At 44.7% G+C, this 20,766-nt stretch overlaps 1 protein-coding gene across 1 annotated transcript in view; it reads right to left on the bottom strand.

The window, feature by feature from the left end:
- LOC147731109 (uncharacterized) overlaps positions 1–7,817 on the bottom strand; it is a 35,234-nt gene extending 27,417 nt beyond the window's left edge. The window contains exons 1-3 of the mRNA XM_086954150.1: positions 7,456–7,817; positions 5,854–5,951; positions 4,614–4,739 (exon numbers count right to left, since the gene is read on the bottom strand). Coding sequence (XP_086810276.1) covers positions 4,614–4,739; positions 5,854–5,951; positions 7,456–7,817 — 586 coding nt within the window. The remainder of the gene's footprint in view (positions 1–4,613; positions 4,740–5,853; positions 5,952–7,455) is intronic.
- Between the last annotated feature and the right edge of the window lie 12,949 nt (positions 7,818–20,766).

Below are 20,766 nucleotides of genomic sequence, written 5' to 3'. Positions count from 1 at the left end.
TTTTTTTACTATTTCTGACATTCTGCTCAATGTAGCGTTTTCGGGGGCCTGTTTGGGGGGCTTCCTGGTGCTTGTGGGTGGGTTTCGGGGTCTGGGAGCATTGCTGGCTATGGATACTTTAGTTTGCAAGAGGTTTGAAGCAAATCCATCGTGGCAGAGGGGAGTTAGGGCCTAGCTGCAGAGCGCGCGCGGAGTGATTTTGGAAATTGGCAAGAAAATGGCTAAGTCCACATTTTTGTACTTTTGCTTTTTGGCTGTTTGGGGGTCTTCTACAACTTTTCTCCTGGGTTGATGGCTCTGGGGCCATTGCTGGGAAGCTCTAATACCAGAAAAAAGTGGTTTGGACCAAATCGGAGGCAGAATTTTTTTGCGTATTTGCTGACTTGCTTGCCTTTCAGGTGCTCTTTGGGGGGGGTTCCGGGTGTTTGTGGGTGAGTTTTGGGGTCTGGGAGCACTGCTGGGACAGTCTAATCTTGATTGCATTTGCTTTTCAGGAAGTCCGTGGTGGAAAACAGGAGTTATGACCTAGCTGCACAGCGCGTTTGGACCGAAGGCAGAGAAATATTGTAAGTATGAGATTTTCCTTTTTGGCTGTTCGGGGGTGTTGTGCTTTTTGGCGGGTGGGTTGGTGGGTCTTGGGGCATTCCTGGGAAGGTCTAATACCGGATAGAAGTGGTTTGGACAAAATCCATAAGGAAAAGCCTTTTGGCACTTTTTGTAACTTAGGGTTCGTTAGGGTTAGCCCTAGCAGCAGGATTGCATGTGTTTCGGGGTGTTCTAGATTTTTGCAACTGAGTTCTGGGGTCTTAGAGCACTCGTGAGAATGTGTAATTTTGGTTGCAAGTCATTTGAAGAAAATCCATGGTGGGAAAGGGGGGATTTGGCATAGTTAAAGAAAGCCTTTGCCACTATTCTTAACTTAGGGCTCGTTAGGGTTAGCAGTATTTCTATTGCATGTGTTTGGGTGGGGGGGGTATCGAGTCTTGGAGCGATGTGGATACTTTTGCCTGCTTGTAGGTGGTTTGAATACAATCCACGATGGCTAAGGGGGTATTTGGGCCTACTTTTACTTTCAAAGTACGTTTTGTCACCAGTTTTCTGCTAGGCCTCGTTTTTTGAGATCTGATTGGGGGTCTTCTACATTTTTGCAACTAGCTTTAGTAAGGGTCTGGGTGGGAGCACTGCTGGGAAGGTCTAATTTTGTTTTGAAACACAGTTTACAGTACACCTAGCTTGAGGGGAAAGATCCGCTAAATTAATTTGCCTATACTTATTTATCCTTCAAAAGGTGACTCAGACAGAGTACGCACTTTCAAAAATATTGTACTGTCTATTAGGAAAATCAAAGTGTGACTTTTTTCACTACACACCGTACATACCTTATATTTATTTATCAGTGGTGTTGTAATATATCACTTCCTGTTTTTCGTTCAATAATTACAGGCCGGGTTTCAGTCTGTGCAATGGGGAAAAAAGGATGGAGTCCGGCTTCACATTAGTGAGCCGCAATTCAGCATCCGCCAGGCAGGCAGTGGACAGGGTGTCTTCTGGTCACCAACATTGATGGACGAAGCGTCAGCTGGAATGGAGGAGTGCCGCTAATAAGAGGAATTGTTTGCTGCATGCAACTTACTTACCAAATTCAACAGGACAACTACAACAACATACAGATACAGTATCCATTGTTTTCTTCTATGAGTGTGACTGCATTTCTTTGATCTCTCTCTGCTTCTAAATTGATCCCTTCAGCCATTCTATAGGTTTTACTTCCGCTATTTTTTAAACCTAATTTAATGTAATAAGTGTTTCTCTGAGTGCAGAGATAGGCAAGTGAAAATGCTGCAGCCCTGTACTGTCGCATTCTAGTACTACTTACTTTTCAGTAACAATGCATGCAGTAGTGCATGCACTTCCTTTATGTCACTTAAAAGATTTATGGTTAGCTTTGTACCCAAAGATTTCTTTATCTTCAATTATTGTTTGTACATGCTGTGCTTTTTTTTTTCTCTCAACAAAATCTACCCAAAAAGAAACCCCATTCCCATCCATTTTCCAAACCCTAACCCTCTTCCCCCGGGCTGCGTGGTTTTGCTTGATGGACTAAATGACATCAATAATTCCACACACTTGCTGGGGAGGATAAGGTCATAGCAACAGGCTGGTGAAGGAATCCGAGGATATATTCTAGACTTACTCAGCTTCAGTACTATTTCTTGTTGTAGTAGCCAATGTCAAAGAAATCCAACACAAGTACAAGTTATACTTTACCATTTGTTAGGCTACATTGTGGCACTGTTCTAGTGTACTGTCACCTGCTATATTCTCTATCGTATCGTTGTAATGCTACAGTAAAGACAAACCAGGTTTCATTTTCTTTTTTTCCATAGGCATGCAACTGCCACTGTGTCACGCCACTAGTACCACCGCAATGAGGAGGACATTTCATCCGCACAGGATTGCAAACCTTAATCGCCATTTCCCGTGGAGCCAGCCCTGGGCCTAGCCCTACTTTCAAACACAAATTACAGGTAAGATAAGCGTTTGGTTGGAGGTAGTATAATGGAGTATTAGGAGAGACGAGAGATTGACGGTAGTACTACTAAAGTCCTAGGACTATTCAGGAAAACAAACCTACTGTTAAACCCCCACCCACCAGACTCAAAACCAGTAAAAAACAGGTATGGTCAGATAAAGTTTCAAAAAGTATATTTTTATAGCCCTAACAAAATAATCTCCCGCAAGACCCTCCCTAACCCCAACGATTGTCCTTCAAAAGTCCCAAAAAAAACCAACTCCCAATTCCCACCCCCCAAAAGTCTCTAAACAAGGGGCAAGGGACACTATGGCAGGGTGCTGTTGACTTTAGCGGCCAGGGCTTCATGTTCCTTGCGGAGGGTGGCATGGTCGAAGCGGAGGCCCTCCATCAAGTTCTTATAGGTTAGGACCTCCTGCTCCAGGTAGGACACTCTGAGGCATAAGCGGCGCTGGCGTGCCTTGCAAATCCTGTGGGGGGCAGCTGCTGTCTTTGCTGCTCAGCGCTGGCGGTTGGCTTTGGTAGCCCGGCTCCGTACCGCTGGAGCACTGCGCTGGCTGGCAGCCCGTGGGGGCACGGAGGAGGATGCAGCTGTCCCAGTGGATGTTGTTGTTGTACCGGTAGACTGCGTCTACTCCTCCTCCAGGGCCACCAGCCGCCGATATTCGGCGACAGTGGCATCCAGCCTCCTTTGCCGGGCCATTCGAGCCAGCTCCCTCCTCCTTGATGGTCTGTTTGATTTGGAAGGAGCAACTATATTAAGAAAGAAAGACATAGTCTGTAACCAATGCTCCTTAAGATTAACACAAAATGATTGAGCAGAAAGTTGTGTCACAGTACAAGTAGCAAATTGAAAGCACAGTACATAACTATTGAGGACAGTATCTATGTAACCTCCGACTTCTTCATCCTTGCTCTAACATTAGTGGGAGTTTAAGGAACAAATTCTACGAGCACTATGGACTTCCATTACAGTCGACTATGACAGTACACCAGTCTTATTCTTCTTCTTCTCTCTTGTTTAGGAAAATTGGTACGTTATCTTATGCAAGCCGGCATAATGCCAGCGCAGTGAACTTGGACCCGAGAAAAACAGACGCACACCGTGATGAGTGAGACAGACTTGCGTTACTGTACCGGTCCAGTACATGCAGGTGGTGAAGCTCTTACTTTTCTATTACGGGTCGCACTGAGAATACTCTGTTAAAAGGGCTACTGCTTAATTAATTTACATTTCACCCTATAGTGCAAATGAGTATTAGAAAAGGAAAATGATGAAGCTAAATAATCTGATTATCTATCACTTCACATGGGATGTATTTGATGACATATGGGATGACTTTAGGTGCTTTGCTTATTATTGAGTGAACAGTGATACACCCACACATGAATGACGTACTACTACTAAACTAAAGTTATTAAGAAAGGTAGGGAGTGTCCACCGTAATAACCGGATATATGCTGTGCTTGCAGTTGCAATACAAACTACTGCTACTATTCATGGTAGTATTTGGACAAAATTACAACTTTTTTTCCTTGCCTTTCCTACACTGGAACGGACGTGCGGGTGCGGTGTTACATGCTCTTCAAAGTACCACTTAGTTCATCCAGTGACCGTCTACTCTCTCTAGATACACATATGCTATCTAAGAGTCAGATAGTACCATGATCCAGGCATCCATCCATTCAAAGTATATGCACACATACAGTTTCTGTTTTACCCACCCAGGCTGTTCTCCTTCCACCCATCCTTGCTTCATCATTCACCCAGCCATGCACCATACCATATTCTTTCCTTCCCAGCCACCTCGGGGACCAAGCAAACACATATCATTCTTCTTTGCCAGTCATCATTACATTTCTCGTCTTTCCACACTTACTTACACCCTTCTTTCGCTTTTCGTTCATCCCATCCATCAAGTTCATCTCAGATCTGATTGGGATTCTTCTTGCCAAAAACTTCACAGCTAAGTCGAAGTACATTTAGAGGAGGCTACTACCTGGTTGATTTATAATACACCCGTGCAGAAAGCACACTCTGCAGTCTTCAATCTCAATAAGTAAGGAATATATAGCTTACCTCTGCCCGCCACCACCGTGTTATCCCTCACAGGCATGTCCGGCACTTGCACCGCCTCCTCATCAAAGTTGTTCCCCTCGTCCAATGCCACCACCTCTGCGCTGGCCCCGCCTCCAGATGTTCCACCTACAAAGTACATTTAATAATGTTAGAATACACCACTCACTACTATATAATATTTGGTCTAGGAGGAAGAAAGAAATGTGAAAAAAACAGAATACAATGTAATAATTTGTGACTGTCTACTCTAAAGTAAAAATGTCCCTTTTTCCAGGGAAGTCTGTTGTCTTGCTGCACTTTTTTGCACAACTGATGAATGCTTGCTTTTTATTTTTAACACGCACCACTTTTTCTCCTAACAGACAGAAGCTTGACTTCTAAGAACACGAGCAGGATCAAGTTCAAACCAGGTGAGAGCTCAGCTCGACCACAAGAAATGTGTCCAATTAATCATCAGCACTAAGCACTTTTCCATTTTCAGTTAAACGTTTACTTTTATGACAAACTTGATTTTAATAAATGTGTTTACTTTTAATAAAGCTTTTAAACTTAAAGAGACTCTGTGGTTTTTGGTCCTCCAGACTAGAGTGGATGAGCTAAAGGTTTTGGAATTTTTGCAAGCATGAGTCCATGCCTCTGACATCATTGGGGATCAATCATCGGTGACTTTGGGAGCTAAATGACTCTGCCACACTATCTAGTCAGTAAGGAGATTGGGGGTTCAACTACAAAGTCTGTTATCACCGAGTTATGTGGAAAGTCTAACAGCACCTATTATAATTGATAAGCTAAGCAATGCATTATTTAGTGTCCATAGTTCTGTTTTTGCAGATTTGTCCCTGCAACAGTAGTAGAATTGATTGTCCTACTATCCAAACCAAAAGTAAAGTAGTATCTTATTCTTTCTTGGTGGTCATTCACCTTTTTATTGTTGGCAATTGTCAAAGCATAAACATTTAGAAGACTTGAAAAGACATTATGGACAATCCCAGAGGACTGCACTCAGTGCATAGAGCTATTGCTGACTAGAATGGGAGTCCAATGGAATTGCCAAATGTGCAATCTTAGTTAGCTACACAGACAGACTAATAAGAATAATCTAGTAATATCACAGGGAGTCATAGTCGAGGCAGAATAAGAATTTAGATCCAGTCTACAAGAAGATCAAAGACGATTTAGAAAAAATCGTATAAGGAACGCTAGGAAAAAATAAGTACTCTATATTAAAATTAAAACTTACTGGGGCCAGCAAAGGAGCCCTCGCCTGCCCGATCCTGGCCTGCATCCTGAACAGCACCCTCCTCCTCCTCCTGTGTCCTCTTGCCCCTGGGGGGAGCTGATGTACAACATGAAAGAAAAAAAGACCAGAAAACATGGATGATATTTGTCAACCAAATCAAACATTTCAAAAGAACAATAACAAAATATTTTGGCGAAATAGCAAATAGACAACTATTCCACGGGATATATTATTGACCGATCTCATGTGGTCTACTACGTTATTAGTATTGCTTGATTTGTGGACTGTCGAATTGGAAACTTCTTATGTAACTCACTAAACAAAGTACTAAAAAGGTTTGCCTAGGATTGGCAGGCAGCAGTCCGCAGCACGCGAAGTGACAGACATAGTCCATCGTGATCAGGGCCGGACTGGCCATAGCAGGCACCGGGCGTTTCCCCGGTAGGCCGCTAGGGTGGGGGCTAATTTTGGGCCCCTGGGGGGCCGTTTTTGTTACCGGGGGTCGGCAATGTCGGCCCTCGGTAACAAAATCGTCCGAAACCGGCCGTCGTAAACTGCTCACCTGAACTCCCCCTGACCCCGGGGGGGCCAGCTGAGCAGTTTGCCAGGGCCGGTTTCTGTTCTCAGTCCGGCCCTGATCGTGATTGCAGATCAGTGACAACACTAAAGTTTCCTACTACATTAACCAGTCATTAAAATACTCAAACTATCAATCCACCACCACTATTTCTTCTTATCGCCATGTGTACAAAGGAAGGACTGGACTTGAGTCTGTAGGGGCTGATTTAGAAGCCCCTTACAGCTCTTTTGCTCCATTATTGCGTGACTTTTGTGACGCAGCGGCAGAACAAAAGAGGCGCAATGGTGCGTCGTATATTAACAACGTGACACATATGGGAGATGCATCACGTTATAAAGCCCTGCGCCATCAGGGGGCGTTCCGGCGCAAGGGAGGGCGTTCCTGCGCAGGAACGCATCCTAAAAGTGGCTGAGGGAAATCTACAAGATTTCAATCGCTCACTTTAACGACAATGATGCGTGACTCAAACCCTGCGCCTGCTTGAAGCAGACGTACGGCTTGACGCAGCATTGGGGAGATAGGGCACCCCAGAGCATTGATGGAGCTGCGCCATCATTGCGACGCAACTCCAGCAATGCGCCGCCTTTACGGCACAGATGCGTAACGCTTTGGTGACGTTTTGGGCCCATGGTGCGCCGCATTGTAAATACGGCGCACCATGGGTGATGGTGGCGTGGCGCACAATTACTGGCGCATCCCTGCTACTTTGCAGGGATGCACCGGTAATTAAAAATCTGAACCTTAGTGTCTAGCATTACGCAGTTCTTTAAACTACACTCATACATAATTTCACAGGCCAATGAAATGAACACAAAATCGAAAAAAAATAAATAAGCATAGTAGCAGCACTACTGAGAAGGAGAGCAGTGCACCTGAAATGCACAGAAGATTTTGAAATATAAACTACCTACAATGTAATGAGCAGCATTATTGCTCTTGGTAAAAAACAAAAATTTGCAATATAATAACACACACAGCAGGAGAAAACAGAGTAGTAAATAAATAGCTACTACTACTCTCCAAGCCCAGGGATCTCAAGGCCAAGCAGGTCGAGCAGATCGCGTTCACGGTCCAGGACATCTGTCCAGCGCTGGGTGGCCTGGTTGTAGGTGCGCCGGACCCGAGAGTGGTGGTACATGGCCCGGCTCACCTTCTCCCACGGCTTACGGCGCTCCGGGATCCCATACCCGCAACCGATCCTGCCACCTGCCATGATGGTCCTGGGGAGGCGGCGCTGAACATAAAAAATTAGTGCGGCCACCTCCTCCGGGCTAAAGATCTCCCGGGGTACGACCTGCTCCCCCCTCAAACGCCCGCACGGGAGCCGGGCACGGGGTGCGGCACCCTTCCCCTTCTCGGGATGCTTCCCGGCTCCCTTCACCATGGTCTGGGCAGAAAGGAAGCTAAATAATAAAGAAAATAGAATAGGGAAGAGAAGAAAAGTAAAGAGTTGAAAAAAGTAGTTTAAAATTAACCAAAAGTAGCAGAAAACACAAAAATATAGAGCAAGAAAAATAGAGAGATAGATAATAAGTAAAATAGATTAAAAAAACTTCAAACAAGCAAAGGATGGCAGAGATACAGAGAGGATACCAAAAGCATGCCCAGAACCATAGCAATGAATGAGAAACAAGATGGCCGCGCCCGTTCATGACCGCGCGGGTAAGTTCGCGCGAGATTTTCCTCGCGAACACCCGCAAAATTGTACTAGCGAGCCGCACACTTTGCGAGATTACACTTCACGCCCGGAAACGGAAATACGTCATGCAAACAAGATGGCCGCACCCTTGAACGACCGCGAGGGTAACTTCGCGCCTTGCGCTACAAGCGGCTCGCTAAAACGCACAAAACCTTGCAAACTAACACGCCGCAAAAAAACAAATCGCATATTCGCACGAATTCTCGGCTTCGGAATCCGATCTTGCGCGTGTTCGCGCCCCGCGAATCCCGCGAAATTGCAGAAAAACGAGTTCTGCAAAACTGAAAGCACTCAGCAGGTGCAAGAGTTCAAACTCATCATTAGTAACCATTCCCTGTAGTGCTTCTTGACTGGGGCCCCTCCAGAGTTCAGTTGCGAGTTGCAACAATTGTATGACCCTGCTCTGACCCTCACAGCAGGCTCATAGAATAGCTACAAGTAGGCCACAAAGGTCCTGGAAAAAAAAATTGCACTGCAACAGAAAGCAAATTACTGATAAGGAAGCAGGTGCCAGACCTGGAATTTTAAAACAGTGACACATTAATAAACCAACCCCAAATTAATTCATGTCAGTTGAAGCCGGGCAGGTGTGCTTGCTTTCCCCCCCCCCATAATCTACAGTGATGATGAACCAGAGGGTGGCATTGATGTACCAGAGGGTGGCATGGGTGAAACAGAGGGTGGCAGTGGTGAAACAGAGGGTGCTGGGAACCTGTGATGATGAACCAGACGTAGAAACAACATAGTCGCGACCGTTGCGAGCCGACAAGTAAGTTCGCAATTGCAAACTGGTACCAAACCCTCGCGAACTGGCAGAAACCCTTGCGAACACAAAAAAAAAATCCGCAAATTCGCGGATTTTGCGGATTGCGAGTTCGCAAATTCGCAAAATTCGCGAACACCAGATTCGCAAAATTCGCCCATGCTTAAATTAGAGTAACTAGGCCCACATCCTGGTCCCATGGATTGCCTCCTGCCTCTGTGGATAGTTGCAGATAGTTACTGAAAGCTGTTAGCTGATAGCCTCTTTCCACTGCACTGCTTATTGCTGACATTGCCACTAAGTTTCAGCAGATGGCAAGGAGGTGGCTGCAGTTGAGGCTCTGACAGAGGCGTTGAGTGGAGCAATAGGTTTGCTATATCCATCTGGGCTCCCATTAGCTGCAGCATGAGGAACGGAAAGTAAGACTGAAAGCGCGGGGATGAAGAAGTGGACACAGTAAACCTAGTTCCAGTTGCAATGGGTTTGCAGAAGCAGTTCGTCCAGGTTCAGATGGGGCCTGGGTGTGCTCCCTCCCCACATTGCCTCACATTGGTTTTTCTTGTACTTACACTCACTTCGCCTTGCCCTTGGTTGCCCCTTGGCCTCCCTGCTACTCTTGTTACTCACTTGAAAGTACTACAAGTTCAACTTTGCTCGCTCCTAATCCATTCTCTTAGTTAACTTGTTGGAGTCTATAGACTGGTGACTGTTAGTTGGGCAAAGGGAGATAAAAGACATAAGCACAACACCTAAAGGATGAAAATACATAGCTCCTGCACTGTATTGCATTGTGCTGCCCAATTATTGACTCATGATCATCAGGCTCAAGGTCCAATAATGACAAACAGCTAGAGGTCAACTTGATACATGTTTGAAAATTCGACTCCTTTGGGGTCTACTGCTGTGCCTGCTTTTAATGCTCTGGTGCCAGGCTGATACATACGAGGTGTGCTTTGGCTAGTAAGTGGGTAGCACAGAAATGTGGGGCCAGATGCATCAAGCATCCATTTTGCGATTCCTTATTAGCGAAAATTAAGGAATCGCTAATAAGGAATAGCAAAATGGAATGCATCAAGCAATCATTATAAAAATAGCGATTCCTTAGAATTCCTTAATTGCGACTCGCAAAATGCGAGTCGCAATTAATGAATACCTCCCCATTAATTCCTATGGGCCTAGAGGCCCATAGGAATGAATGGGAAGACAATCTCAATTTGCGAATCGCAATTAGCGATTCGCAAATTGAGATTGCGAGTTCAAGGGTGCAGGGGTGTCCAAAGGACACCCTGTTACACCCCTGAATGTGATCTGTGCACATATGTTGCGCACACACATGCCCTTAGGGCATGTGTGTGCGCAACATGAAACTTTGAAAAATGCACAAAAGTGTATTTTTCAAAGTTTTTGCAAATTACCATGAAGTTGTACTTCGTGGTAATTTGCGTGCCCTATTAGCGAGTTCGCTATTTTTGATACTTTCATGCATTGCATTTAAGGAATCTCAATTTGAGATTCCTTAAATGCAACCAATCGCAATTTAGGGAATTCTCTATTTGCGATTTTTGCATTTGGGATGATGCATCCCAAATGCAAAAATTGCACTCGCAAAGGGCCAGATTCTGAGAATCTGGCCCTTTTGCGAGCGCATTTCGCTTGATGCATCTGGCCCGTGGTTCCTTAGTTGGCTCTACCTGTGCCTGGGTGTTGCTTCCGAGGAGTTTTAGGGAAAACAATGACATTGAAGAAACTATGCTCTGGGCGTGTAATTTCTTCTATTCCCTCACAAAAATCATACAAACCAAAGAAGTTCATCTATGGAAATAGAAGCTCCCAGCAGCAACTTTGTAAATCTGACTCCTCTATCTCTACTTTCTTTCAAAGAAAGTCTAAAGTTATCGCTCATGAAATTGTGGAAGCATCTAGCTCATGTCAGCCCATGTTTTCATCTGTGGTTGCTCCCTCTCTGCCCCCAGCCCAGTCAAGTGCAAGTTCAAAGCAGGTCAGCGATCCCCCTGGGTCTTCGGCAGTTGTCGGAGCCTATGAGAACATGGACCTTATATCCACAGCACAGTCTTTGGAGAAAATGGCACCTGCAGCTGTCTGAGTTCCCAATTCTGGGAGCAATTCTTTTGATTGTGACACTGAAGAGCAACTTGCAACTCCCTCCCGGGAGGGGGGGATGAGGCATTGTAGGGATCCCTGTTCAGAATTAGCAGCTTCTTCTGCAAGTGCAATTTGCAATAAAGCCATTAAAGTTGTGGACAAGCAGGTGTTGTTTGATGAGGATTTGACCTTACTTGACATTGATTTTGACTTTCAAGTGGGGGGAAGGACAGACATCTCAAATAGCTGTTCTTCCATTAAAGTGGTGGACAATTGGGGGTCAACCTAATATAAACCCATAGAGGTATGAAGACAGCAGTGTAGGCAATGAGGGCTGCACCAGTATATTAATTCTTGTATAGACATAGAATGAGGATGCTCAGCTTCCTGGGACCCCACGGCTTAGAAGTCACAAATACAAGAGAAAGAACTTCTCTCCTAATGATCAGATATTGAAAATGAGCATACAGTTAAACATAATTAATTTATAAATGATGCACAATTTCTTCAAATCCATGAAATGCAAACAAAATATTTAGCATGGAGTCTTGAAATCTCTTTTTTAAATTATTCTTTATTTGCAGTCAAATGCATACACCTTCTCGGCCTTCATGGCCATCTCATCTACTGTAGTTCTTCTCCTCAGGGAGGGATCCCTCTCTGATGACCATAATTTATTTTTCCCAAGTTTCAATTGAATATAGGCAGTGGAGGTGTGGTGTTTCATCAGACATTTTTTTTTCTAATGGAACACATTTTATTCTCTACATTATCTTTAGTACAAAATCTGTGTCACATTCTGACCATGTATCTGTAATGATGTCAGCAATTCTATTGGAGGTGCAGAATGTTAATAAGTAAGGACTCTGTAATTTAAAACCGGTTCTTATAATGAGATTGTAAAACCCATGAGAAAAACATTTATAGCCGAGCCCATTGAAGGAGTACAGGATGCCTTCTTACAAGCTGGTAAGCCAATGCAGCATGTTGTGCCCTCTAAAAATTGTGTTAATCTTGATAATGAGGAGCTGTGCTTAAATATGTTGTTTGGGGACTATATTAAACCCCTTCAGAAACAATTACGAGAGAGATATTCCAAAGTTTCGAAAAAGGGATTAAAATAGTCATCAGAATACCTGGAAAGGAGAATGGAGTGGTGCCTCTGCCTGGAGTAGTGTCTCCACCTGGAATAGTGTCTAAAGGGGAGTCCAAAATCAATAGCACTTCTATAGTGTTGCAGAACTTTGACCAGGCGGCATATAGCTCTAAGATGGATTCTAAGGTTGAGTCTCCCTTGGTGCTGTTAAGAAAAATAAAAAAACAAAACAATTAGAAGAATTTCTAAGCGATAAACTAAAAAAATTGCACTTCCCCAGTAACCTGGAGTTGGAGAGTCTTAAGGAGGAGGTGTCTATGAGGGAGGTAGTGCTTCTACCGCTCCTCCAAAGCAGATCCTCTCGAATGAGTGCATCCTCAGGGTTGAAGAGAGAGTGGGACTAAGTCCAATGGATTGCCCTCTTTATTCTGTGCCCCAACCCCCACCCCCTTCCGCCTTGGACTTTTAGAGCTCTGTACCCGCATGTTGTTTGTTCTATCTGGAGTGGGTGGGGAATTTAAAAGCATGGCTTCCCTATGTCTGTTGACTGTAGAGGGGTAAGAAGCACTCTGAGACCTCTTTGAACTCCGTATGGGGGCTTAGGAAGGGTAAATATGGCAATGTGAAAAATAACTAAGCATTCATATTGCTTCTCCCATCAATTATCGTCTCTCGTTTAACAATGGATCAAAAATTCCTGCTCCTAGGACCCTCAAATCTATGGGCCTTATTACAAGTTGGCGGTCTGCTAACCTCCGTACCCGCGGTAGTAGTCCGACGGCCGGTAGATCGGCGGTCCGACTGTCGTATTACAATTTTGGCAGATTGCTATTGCAACAATGCCAGAAGACTACAGAATGCTGGGATCGTGGTTGGGGAAAAGCAGCAACCATAGGGCAGAACAGAGGAGTTTAACTGCATCCATATTATGAGTAGGCTTTCCGATGAGCTGACCGCAGCAGTGGGAGTGCCAGCTTCAAGTTGGTGGAAACAAAGGATTTGGGATGCATACTCACCCCTTTTCTTGTTCTTCCCATCCTAGTTCGATGTGAAACCCTTTCTTCAGGCCCCCCCTTCACAGCAGCATCTTCACCCCGAGGACTACGACCCTGTTTGCGACGATATCATTGTGAGTCCTTTTTGTCCCATGTACCCATTACCTGTACTGCTCACATATGGGCCAGACTCTGGAAAAGGGTAGATGGAATTTTTCCAAATGTACCATGTATATATGTGCATTCAACACATATGTGGTCGAAATGTTCACACAGGCTTCAATACACATGGAAAAGAACCGAAGATCTCAGCAGCCACACTACCGGCACTAGGGAAAACTCGTAATAGGGCAGTCAGCACTGTGGTCTACTGGTGGCAGCAGCGTTCAGTTGCTCGGACTGCCAAACTTGTAATCAGGACTTATCTCATGCCTTAAAATGGCTATTCAAAATGTGTGTGGCTGTCGTTCCTGTTTTCTATTTGCCAATATGTATATTCCACCTGGGAAGTCCTTTGATTACCTAGTGAGCTCATTCTTCGCTTTTGTTTATGATATTAGTGTTACAGAAGATTGGCCTGTTGTGATAATTATGGGTGACCTGCAAATGTGTCTAACTCTGCCTCCTCCATTTTTGCTAATGTTAATAAAGTAGAGGTATGAGCTATTCCAGAGATTTTGCTCCAAGAAAACATTAGGACAGATAAGCAAGGTTTCCTATTGCTGAAAACTCTTGGAAAATATGATTTAGTTATTCTGAATGGAAGATCTCTAGTGGGTAAAATCACCTCTTATACTTATCATTTAGCTTACACACAGAGTCTCCTTATTCATGTGATAGTGTCCTTTCAAATGTTTGGAGCTTGCGAGAAACTGACGGTAATCCCAACTGGTATGAATGATCACAGCTAAGTTGGTACAAGTGTAGCCTTTAACCTCCAGAAACTAGTTCCTGGTAATTCCTGTCTGGGCAAGATTAGCTTTAATAAGTCAAATAGTCATTACTTTTGAGTAGTTAATAATATTGTGACATTGAGTGCCAAGATTAATGGAGTCTGTGCTCACCTTAAGGAATCTATAGGAATCTATAGGGGATGACCCTATATCTTTTTATGAATCCCATTAGGATGAATTTCATAAATTGAGCTCTAGGTCTGATGGCCTTCGGCAGTTGGGAAAATGTAACCCTAAATGGTAGGCACTAATTAAAGAAATACATTCCCTGGTTAGAAAACGGTATTCGCTGTTTTCTTCGATAAGAAATTGATTGCTTTAAACATGCAAAACGTCACTTTTGCAGGAGGGAATGTGATTCAAACTAAGGCGCCTATTAGGATGGCGGACGGACCTGCGTCTGTCCACCACCCCCGAGGGGGAGGGACCATCCGCAGGGGCAGCGGCGGTCCCTCCGTGGAATTAGGATGTGACCACCACCGTAGCGGTCACATCCCGTATATTTAACATTGCGGCGGGTGCTGCTTTAAGCAGCACCCGCCACAAAGTTAAATATGCATGCTGTGCATTTGCATGCACAAAGTGGCAGGCACCGCGCGGTGCCTGCCGTATTGTGCATGCAAATGCAGGTACCCCCCATGTGCACCCTCCACCCCCCCTTCACCCTGGGGGCCCGCAACGGGCCCCCAAAGAAAAGACCGTATGCCTTTCCATGGCAGCATTGCCGCCACGGAAAGGCATGTCCTGAAGCACATCCTAATATGGCTGGCGGTGTCTGATAGACACCGCCACCATATTAGAGCTTTTCCGCCACGGTCGGAAGCTGACCGCGGCGGAAAAGCGGCGGACTGTCTTCCCATCCGCCGAGGACCCCCAGCCATCCTAATGTGGCGGGGGTCTTTTCATTCACCGCAGGGGTAAATCCGCATCCTCCGGGCCGGCGGTGGCTTCCGCCGGCCCGGAGGATCCTGATTCACCGCAATCCTAATCGAGCCCTTAATTAACTTAAGAGAGGCTGTGAATTTTGGAGATTCAAAGAAATATTGGAAATTTGACTGCCAAATATTCTGATGACAGGGTGAATGCTAATGCAATTCTTATCCCAGAGAATGTCTTGGTGGGTTATACCACTGAGTTGTATGTAAGTTTTATTGAGGCAGGTGACCTGGGTTGCAGATATGACCAGATATCGATCACATCCAATCTGGGGCACAGTGATATCAGGTTCAGCGACGTGAAACACTAAACGTCGGGATACTACCATGGCACTTCTGTGAACGCAACTTCCTTAAGCATGTGACCTCTCTGATGCACTATGAAAGACTAAACACCCACGATTGCTCCTGAAGTACGCTATTTTGAAAGAAGAATACTATTCAGAAATTTGCCAAATTTGAGTTTACTAGCCAAGACTGACATTGGGACAGGGATCTGGACTAATGTCATCTAGAAAACTTGGTTTTACGACTCTTTGAACATAGGAGGATTACAATCGTATAAGACACTCCTTCACACAGATCTTGAGGCCTTGAAAAAGTTGTTAACCACGACGAAACACGTGTTGGCTGTATCATTTACATGACAACTGGGCACTAGGAGCAAAGACTTACACGCTGAACAAAGTGTTATATATTGTCTAATTTTGTATATTAAATAATTTTTTTGACTACTTTAAGTCAAATATATACTTGTACTGGCTGTGCTCTGCTATTTTCTTTGTAATATTGTCTATATATAGAGGATTCTGTATATAACAACTAGCACTGCGGATGGCATGGTGTAGTGGCATGAAGCACACCTAAAACAAATTCTTTACATCTGACAACTATGCAAACAAAACAGAGGTGCTGGCTGATTTTAAGTATCCACTGCCATCAATTTTTTCCCGGATACATTAGAAATAGCTGACTCGTATCTTTATCTTGGTAAGTTGTCTCTATGAGTGGGCGGGATAATGATCATTCAACATTTTGTTCAAGCAGGGCCCTCTCCCAGTCAGAAAGCCTTACTAGATTTTTTTAACACGTGTGGGAGGCATCATTTTGGGCATATATCATTAAATTACAGGGTTAAAATTCCTCCCACACTTTGCTATGCTAGCGAAGTGTTGGATATGAGACTTTTGGACTACATTGAGGGGATTGAAGGATGATTTTTTTGATATATAAGGAATTTGAATACTCTGACACAGTATATATGTCTTGTATTTTATAACCTTGTAAATATAATATGTTTTTATGTTTATTTTTAGATTAATGTAAATTTCAATATGTACAAAGATCTGTCTTATAAGCTTTAATGATTCTTAGAATTGAATAAAGATTTTTGATGATGATGAATATTCTGGCAGTCCCTCACACTCTCTGCTTAGAATTCAGTTTATTATCTTCTTATTCTTTATCTTTGGATGCTGTCCTGAGGTGGGGAAACGCGCTCCTGGAAAGGAAAGAATTCTGCAGGCAGCCTTGAAGTGTGAAGTTTGTGAAATGTTCTCCCTTCATAGGTCCTTTGAGCAGGCTAAATAAATTGTTGGGCTCGATTTGAATGTAGACTCATCTATGCCTAAATCTATTTTAAATAAGTATATTAAAACACTTTGGGCCCGATAACGACCCTGGTGATCTTTGAACCGCTGTCGCATTTTGGGGGCCCGACCACCTGCTACCCTGGTGGTCACACTGGCGGATCACAAGCCGGGCAGGTGGACCGCCACAAGACAGCTGCCGCTGTTAAAGTGTCTTCTATCGTGGGGGTAGTGTCAGCCCATAGAATGCGGTGCCAGCATTTCCACTACCGGGCTGATGATGATGACCTGCCCTTCCGCCAACCTTTTCATGGCGGGGACACCGCCATGAAAAGGTAGGCGGAAAGGCAGGTTTTGGGTGCAAGCATGCCTCCAGGGTGAGTATGCCCTTGAGACGTGTTGTTGGTGGCAGCTATTTATCCTGTAGAAGGGGATGCAGGGAAACAGTGCGCCAGAGCGCCCAGGGACATTGCAGCATGACCGACATTGGCTGCAGGCTCTTTCCTAGAGCCACAGCATGCCGCCGCCTTGACTGCACCACAGAGACACCCAGCCAGAACGGCTATAATGTGGTGGTTGGGATGCAGTCGACTTGGCGGCTGTTCCCGACCACCGCCACAGCGGGCTGGCGGTGTGTCCACCAGGGTCATAATTGGGACTTTTTGTTTCAAATAAGTCAGGGCAGAGAAAGTTTCTTCATGCCAGTCAAACCAGTGTACTTTAGTGGTTCACAAGAGGTCCTTGGTGATTACACCACAACTTTATTTAATCTGGAATTTACCTGTTTTGCTAAGAGTATTGGTTACAACTGTCTTTTTTATTTATTGATATAGCTACTGCTTCCCGGCCCACCAGGTTGCCTGACATCAGCCAAGACCAGGCAAATGAAGCTGGAGGCCATCAGGGAAGAATATTGGCAGCTGGTGGCTCTTGGGGAGGAGAAGGAGGCAGCAGCAGCTGTAGCCTCCAATGCCCTGGGCCTCAGCCAGGTCCCCCCACTGCATCTAGTGGTACAGCGCCATGACGATCACCTGCCTGCTGCAAGTCAACCATTGCTGCCCAGCCCTGTTCATGTAAAACCTTTCAGCGCCGCATGCTTCTCCGGATGACATGCCCAGAGGTTAGGATAAAGGAGCGCTTCGACCATCTTGAGCGAAAGATCCAGCTCCTAGCCCGCCTGTAGATGAAAGACCTCTCTTGCCCCTTTTTAAATCTTTTTTGTGTGGGTGGGACTTGTTGGGGATAGGGTGGGAAATGTGGGAGTTGGGGAAATGTGAGTGTTTTTTTATGGACATTTGGACTTTTTACTGGACATTGGTTGGGGTTAGGGAGAGGGGTGGGTCAGGTGTTGTGGCTTTCTTTCATTCTAGTTTATTTGTTAGAGGAATAACTTTATACTTTTACATATAATGTAAATCTTTTTTTGTGGCGTTACTCTTTTACTTCACACTGTTTCCTTTTCTGCAGGGCCGAAGCCATTTTCTAAAGTCTGCTGATAGTGTAACACACCAACAGATAGATGCGATACCCTCACTTGTACTACTACTGTCATTCTCTCCTTGTCTATGCAGTCTGCAACTAAAACTCCTATGGACTCGGAAGTGGTGCGGTTTGTGAATTAATTTCCATAGTATGTACATAAAGGCATGTTGAATGAATCCCCCATACTTCTTCTCTCTTACCTTACCAGCTTGAAGTCATTAGGCTGCATGCTGATGGTGCCATGGTGGTGGTAGTAGTAGACAGCGGGAGCAAGCTAGTGGACTAATCGAAAACTAGAAGCACCAGATTCTGCAGCGAGGTTCTACTCCCTCCTAGTCAATCTCAAACTGTAGGGTGAGGAATATTCATTACAGGGAACTAAATAATGAAATTTACAAATCTAGTTAATGCAGTCTGATATGCAAGCTTTTCAAAACAAATGAGGCATTCACGTGAGGGAGACTGGATAGACTGAGTAAAGTACGACTAGCAGTACACAAGAAGAAGACTGCCAAAAAAGAAAACATAGTAAGCAATGCTAAAGTAAAAAAAAAAATTGTGGGCTAGTACAAGTTACAAACTGAAGTCGACTTGAGCTATGAAGTGGAGTGGACAAGTGTAACCTTTAGGGCTAGAAGGGTAACGACGCTGGCAATTATGATGAATTAAGTTTCTCTGAAAAGAAATTGAATATTGAATATTGTCTGTGCATGGCTGGATAATCTAATATGTATATATTGCCAGTGTGGGCTATAGTTATACTTAGATCAGAACTTAAGATCCTCACCCTGCCTGCCCTCCTTGAGTTAATGTTGCTTTCACCACATCCGCCCCACCAAGTGTGTGATCAATTAATAGTGTACATTTTATTTAGTCACACCAATAAATCACACAGCTCGGGGGAAGAGAGTTAGGGATTTTATGAAAGGATAGGAAGGGGGATTTGAGGGAAAGGTTTGACAAAGACAAGCACTACTACATAAGGACAACACATTCATCTTGGTGGCCGAATAGCATAAATCTGTTATGGGAGGAAAAGGAAATGCATGCATGATGATGAGTACTACTAGACTAGTACAGGTAAATTAATTTTACGTCTGCCTCCAAAGAGACCCAAGTTACATTATGTTCTTGATGCGGGCTTTGGAAGATAGCAAATAAAATTAGAATATCTATAGGAGTCAAGTAAACAAACATAAACAACACACATAGTTGTAATGATGAAAGAGAAAAAATGATACTTTATTGCCAAATTGGGAGTTACATCTGTGTGCACTGCATTCCTCTCAGACTGTCCCTTAATCTTGGATGCCTGGCAGATGCGGTTTGGTAAAGTAAGTGTGAGTTCTTTTTTCAATATAGCGCAGGATAAGGGCCTGTAGATGGAAAAAAAAATATATTGAATTATCAAAGGGAAAAATTAAATTGCATAAAGAAGTGCAACAAGAAGACTTTGTAAGGAATATTTATAGTTTTTGAAACTCAACACTTAGAAACTTTTCTGGTGAAAATCGTACATTAGATTCCTATGGAGGGAAATTCAAGTTACTGGTAAGTACAGTAAGAATTACTTTTCAGGGTCAGTGCTGGGCTAAAAGATGTAGCACGGGGTTCTCTCTTAATAACAGGTGAGTAAATTGGAATTCGTTGTTCGGCTGATTTTCGATGAATATTTCAAAGTTTCAAAACTTCACATTTAAAAGAATTTTTGAGAGAAACCAGTCAACGTTACCCCATGGAAGAAAGGTGAGTTATCAGTTTTTGGGTAAGTACTCGACTGGCAGAGTTAAGGTTCTGGGCATAGACTATGGGGTCCCCCAGGGTCAGGTAGGTACAGTTGGTACACCCTCAGCGGCACAGGGGCAGCCGGGTGCAGAGGTAGTTAGGCCCAATGTTATCCAAAGAGAGGCGGGGGGCCATTGGTTGGTGGCTGCTGGCAAGCAGGCCACGCGGCTGTGGGAGCCGGGCTCCTGGTCACTTGCTCAGGGCAAATGGGGAAGTAGGTTTGGACCAAGGTTGCACTGTCAGGGGCGATCGGGCGGCTGGGTGCGAGTGTGCTTTAGAGCAGTCAGGCGCTCAATGTATTTTAACTTGGAAGATGAAAAAGGACTGCAGGCTCTGGGATGGAGATTCCTCTGGAGCGACCAACACATCGAGAGGTAAGTTGGGATCTTGGAGGATAGGTAGGCACCCAGGAGTTGGGCACAGGGGACCGTGGGGGGCCGGGTGCAGGGGTGTCTTTTGGAGGCTTCCCTTGCTGTGAGGCTGCAGGCGTCATCTGGGTCGTCAAGGAGGGTCATTGGGCACTGGATTTCAAATCAGAATCACCGGGGGGACGTCCTCAGGGTCTTTGTCCACTCAGGCACAGGCCGGGCTCGGCGGGTGCAGAGTGTGCTGGATTCACAGTTCCTGGCTGACACCAGGGGTATTGCTGTTTGAGCAGAACCACTGTTAATGGGAGTACTAGTCTGTAAGAAGGTCAAGGCAGGCAGGTCCTCCGGGGTTTTTGAGGTTGCTGTCCGCAGGAGTCGCCGGGATTAAGCAGAAGCAGGTTCAAGGATCAACAGGCCTCTAGGCCTGGGGCCAAGTCAGTTGGTTTCATCCTCTTGTTGGCAGCTGCATGGCAGGTCTTCATCTTTTTGATCTTTTTTCTTGTTTTCAAATCGGGATCTAAGGAAGGAAGGTTTGGGTGCCCCTAAATACTAATTTTAGGGGTGT

The sequence above is a fragment of the Lissotriton vulgaris genome, chromosome 2_1, assembly GCF_964263255.1.
Source record: "Lissotriton vulgaris chromosome 2_1, aLisVul1.2, whole genome shotgun sequence".
NCBI lineage: Eukaryota > Metazoa > Chordata > Amphibia > Caudata > Salamandridae > Lissotriton > Lissotriton vulgaris.
This window is presented reverse-complemented; position numbering and strand designations above follow the sequence as displayed.